This window comes from Morus notabilis, unplaced genomic scaffold (genome assembly GCF_000414095.1).
Source record: "Morus notabilis unplaced genomic scaffold, ASM41409v2 Scaffold131, whole genome shotgun sequence".
Taxonomy (NCBI): domain Eukaryota; kingdom Viridiplantae; phylum Streptophyta; class Magnoliopsida; order Rosales; family Moraceae; genus Morus; species Morus notabilis.
Genome location: NW_010360208.1, coordinates 216914 through 221720, shown reverse-complemented (window position 1 = coordinate 221720; position 4807 = coordinate 216914). Strand labels below are relative to the sequence as shown.

General features: G+C 38.9%; 1 protein-coding gene across 1 annotated transcript; it reads right to left on the bottom strand.

Moving 5' to 3' along the window:
- Positions 1–701: 701 nt before the first annotated feature.
- Positions 702–4302, bottom strand: LOC21391144 (importin subunit alpha-2). Its single transcript, XM_010096034.2, has 11 exons — positions 3897–4302; positions 3551–3647; positions 3308–3399; positions 3057–3188; positions 2740–2925; positions 2485–2648; positions 2315–2393; positions 2089–2217; positions 1857–1984; positions 1398–1772; positions 702–1244 (listed from the first exon to the last, which is right to left on the bottom strand). The coding sequence occupies exons 1-10, from the start codon at positions 4104–4106 to the stop codon at positions 1400–1402; spliced, it is 1590 nt and encodes a 529-aa protein (XP_010094336.1). The 5' UTR covers positions 4107–4302; the 3' UTR covers positions 702–1244; positions 1398–1399.
- Between the last annotated feature and the right edge of the window lie 505 nt (positions 4303–4807).

The following is a 4807-nucleotide window of genomic DNA, read 5'->3' as shown; positions in this document are numbered from 1 at the left end:
CCACTTTCTACATGATTTTGGATGCTTCAAAGAAACTCATGAGGAGGCCCCAGAGAGAGGAGAGAGAGAGAGGGTCCATTAAAACAAACATATAATTCATCTGTTCAGGACAACAGATACAACAGATTCATGTGTGGTAAATGGATTTTTCTTTTCCTGTGCAGAAAGAAAAAAAGGGTTTTTTAATTAATTATTATCACCATTATTTGCCATGGTTTCTCCGTAAAAAAAATAAAAAAGAGAGAAAATCCATGGCTTTGTCCAATTTCCATGTTTTTGGCAACTTGCAATCTATGCTGCCAAAGATGTAATATATATATATATATATATATATATAGAGACACACACACACACACACACATGTATGTATATATATACCAAAAGTCATAAAAACAGTGAAGAGCACTACACCTCCCATTACTTATAAATTTTAGATTTTAAACTAGAACTTGGAAAATATTACAGTAACCAAATCAAAAGGCCAAGCGTGACGAGATTGTTTTTTGATGAATCCATGGAACTATGATTCATGATATGCGAACTAACAACTAATAAGATTTTTCTTCAAATATCAACTCAAAAGTTGCCTATTTGCTCAAGAGACGAATAGTAAACCCATAACCTTTTCATCACAAGTAAACAACCCAGATGGAAAACAAGTATTTAAGGTATCTTTAGAATCAAAGATATAACTACAATAATCACAAGGAATTTTATAGTTTTTAAAACCAAAACCCCACTAATTCCTTCACTTGAAATACAAGGAAAGCGACTTTCTATAAAATACTATACTCACTCAACAAGGCAAAACAAATCCCGACTCTTGTAGAAATTACAAGTACAAACTAAGACTCTGAAAAAAGAAAAAGAAAAAGAAGAAAGATCTATTGCCGCATTCAAGAAGCCTCCACTAGCAAACCCCATTAATAGTGGGAGGGCCCTGCTTATGCAACAATAGGACTTAAGACGCTTCCATATTCCATTTGGTACTATTGCAGTGATAACGAACACTGCAAAACCAGACGTCATGCCACAACTGAACCCACCAATCCCAAGTTAAATTGGTCATAGTAGCATAACTAACCCACCTTGGCACCTCTTTGACCACATATAGACACTGGACACACTGGAAACCGACATAGTGAGATGCCATGACCCGACCTGACCTGACCCGACCCGACCCACCCGACCCCAACATCACCCCCCATCATTATGCAACTTCAGCTCCATCTGATACTGAATATCTGCAAGTTTTCGATACCCAAAACAGGAAATAGTTAGGGAAACTCGTTAGATGCAAGGACATTGCTATATCTGGCTGACCCTTTTCTGGAGAGGATAGTAGTTTTGTCATTTTATTTCGTGGGTTAAAGTTGGACTAACTTTAGCTTACTTACCTTCAGCTAAAGTTGAATCCACCAGACGGAACAGGGAGATCATTCCCTCCAAAGCGAAAGCCTGACTGAGAACCATCGCCGGGAGGTAATGTCTCATCGTCCTCCTCCAGCCAATATGTTTCAAGAATTTTAACTGTCTTCTCATAGATCTCATTGTTGTCATGACTCTGTAAATTTTCGATCTTCTCTAGACCCTCAGCATCATCAATCATCTGGGCATATAAGTTGACATCTCCACTATTACCTAGATTCTTCTCTGCTTCCCCAACCTTCAAGATGTTTTCCAACCCTTCTAAACAGACGGTGACTATTCTTGGATCCGGACAGAGAAGAAGATCACACAATGGTTTTATACACTGCTGACTAACCAAATACCTAACACCCATAAAAGAACCGGTCAGTCATTGTACCACAATAAAGATTAATCCAGAGAGAGAGAGAGAGAGAGAGATTACACACTTAATTTGCTCGTTAGTGCCACCAGAAGTAGCATTTGAAATTGCCCAAGCAGCCTCTTTCTTTATATCAAACTCAGCGTTTTGAAGCAGATTGACGAGAGGGCCAATCAAACCAGCTTCAATAACAGCCTAGAGCATTTGGCCATATGCAATTAGCACGATAATGATAAATAATCAACAGCAAGATTAGAAAATGATGTGAATCAATAGAACACCAAGTTTAGCACTATTACCTGTATCTGCTCTCTGTTTCCGGCAGTAATGTTTGAGATGGTCCAGCAAGCTTCCTTCTTAATACTCTTCTTATGATTATGGGTCAACAAGCTCAGCAGACAAGGGAGTGCACCACTGTTAATTATACACTGAAAAAAGGGGGGTTTACACCCATCAAATTCATATACAAAATTTAATTCATGCAAACACTTCGAAAACAAAGGGAAAAACTGATAAAGTTAATACCTGGGTCTGAAGGTCATCGCCTGTCACAATGTTTCCAACTGTGCGAAGGGCAGGAATAAGCACTGACGGTGATGGATGTCTGAAGTAACACATGCAATTTATCAACTGTCAAGTTTATGTTAAATTTTTTTTTTTTTTTGGAATAACTGCACAAGAAATCAAACACTCACAGGAGGAGCTGCACAAGTCGACCACTGACACCTGCCTCGATCACAGCTTGAATTTTGTCATTTGCACCATCCGACAAATATGATAGTGCCCAGCAGGCATCTGTCAAGACTTCCTCGTCATTTGAATGAACTAGACGCTCCAGAGCTGGAAGTGCTGGTCTTACCTGTCAAACAAACTCCGAGTTAAAACACGCAAACACATCCATAAAAGACGTTTGATAGAAGCCAGAGCAGGTCAAAGAACAAGACAACAACCTGTTCAAATTGAGGCTGTGGTTTGCCTCTGCAAAAGTTGGACAGTGTCCATGTTGCATTTCTCAGCATCGAGAGCTTTGCATGTTCATTCAGCTGTGCCAGCAATGGAATCAAAGCTCCATGGCCAAGTACGAGATCACGACACCTAGGGGAGTCACCAGCAACATTTCCCAGTGCCCACACAGCCTACAATTCCATAATCAAGACAGATACGAATAAAGGGAAAAAAAAAAAAAAACACTTGATTTCCACTTTGGAAGTTTCTCTGAGAAACTCCAGCTTTTTAAACACATAAATCAGTTGGTTCTAATTTATACCTGTTCACGGACATCGTCGCTCGGAGAACCAAGTAGCTTTACAAAAATTGGAACTGCTCCATGATCAATAACCACCTTTGTGTTCTCTGAGGTTCCAGAAGCTATGTTTGTGAGGGCCCAGGCAGCCTCAAACTACATCAACAGAACACAAAGAAGACGAACAAATTAAAAACTCGCGCATGAGCACACACAAAAAACAAAAAAGACTAACAATAAGCATCAGACAATGAAAAAGGGGCTATAATTCAAACCTGAAGTTGGTGGAAATCTTCTCTGACAAGAAACTCAACAAAGCGAGGAACAACCCCAGATTGAATCACCTCTTCAATTGGAGGGCTTCTTTCTGCAATCAACAATTGTAGTTATTTTTTGTAAATATAAGCAAAAAAATCTACCATTTCACCGTCATAGTATTAAACCTCAAACTAGACAGCCTAAATAAATAAGATCGTTTGAGCAAATATATAAATAAAAAAGATTCGTCAGAAAAATACCAATTGAAAGCAGTTTCCGAAACTGTGTAGTTGCCTCCAGTTGCAAACTAGTATTATCGGACCAAACTCCAGCCACCATCTGAGGAAGACTCTCCAACTACAAACAAAATCAAACCACCATAAACAATAAAAAAAAAAAAAGCACACTTTTCGCCACTAAAAGTAAATGTGTTCAGATTATACAACCACTTCCAAGAAACGCCCAAATTGTTTCATCCCAATCCGATCTAGCAAAAAACTAATGAAACCCTCAATGTGTTCGAATTACGCATAGAAAATCACGATCAAACAATAATCACACTCAGAATCAAAAGAAAAATGAAGTAAAATTCAAAAAAGCAGAAACCTTTTTCTCGAGATTGGAAGGGTGAGGCGCGGGAGTGAATTGCTGGGCTTGGAGACCCTCACGACGCTTCTTCTGCAAGCTTTCCTCGCGCTTGCTCTTGCGGATCTCGACCATGTTATCCTCTCTCCTCCGCCGCCCCTCGTCGGCGTCCACCGCCACCTTGTACCTGTTCCGGCGGACCTCCGTCCTCGCGTTTGGCCTCAGCGACATGATTGGGTTTAGGTTTTGCTCTCAAGCTCGATTCTACTCCACCGAAAACCCTAACCGGAAAGTGTTCGTCAGATTGGCGATCGATCGGACAGAAACTAGACAGAAATCGAACCAAATTGAGGCGATTGAATTCGAATATGTGTGAGAAGTGAGAGCCAAACCTTGGATTTTAGAGAGAGAGAGAGACTGCGAGATTGTAAATAGGGTTTTGATTTTGATTTTTTGAAGATGTTCTTATAATAACGGGCTCTTAGGTTTTTGCTTTGTTTTTTTTTTTAATTTAAATTAATTTTCTTGATTAAGAATTTTGTCCTATAAAAAATATTTTTTTGAAAGGAAAAATATTTCGTGAACGTTTGGTTCATAGATTTAGAATTATAATTTAAAATTATTCTTGATTTACGTATGTTTTTTATGAGAGAAAATACTGTAGCGAACCACGAATCATAGGGCCCGTTTGTTTCCATTTTCATTTTCGTTTTTCACGTTTCTCGAGAAAGAAAAATGAAAACGGGAAATGAAAATGTGTTTGGGAAAAATTTGAAACAAAATAAAAAACAAAAACGTTTTTGTCTTTTCTGAAAAAGTGAAAATGAAAAAAACTTGTTTTCATTTTCACGTTTTCAGTTCTGAAAACAGATCTTTTTTTTTCTTCTCTCTCTTCTCCACCCCACCCGCCCCCCCGCGACTGCGCCTCCCCC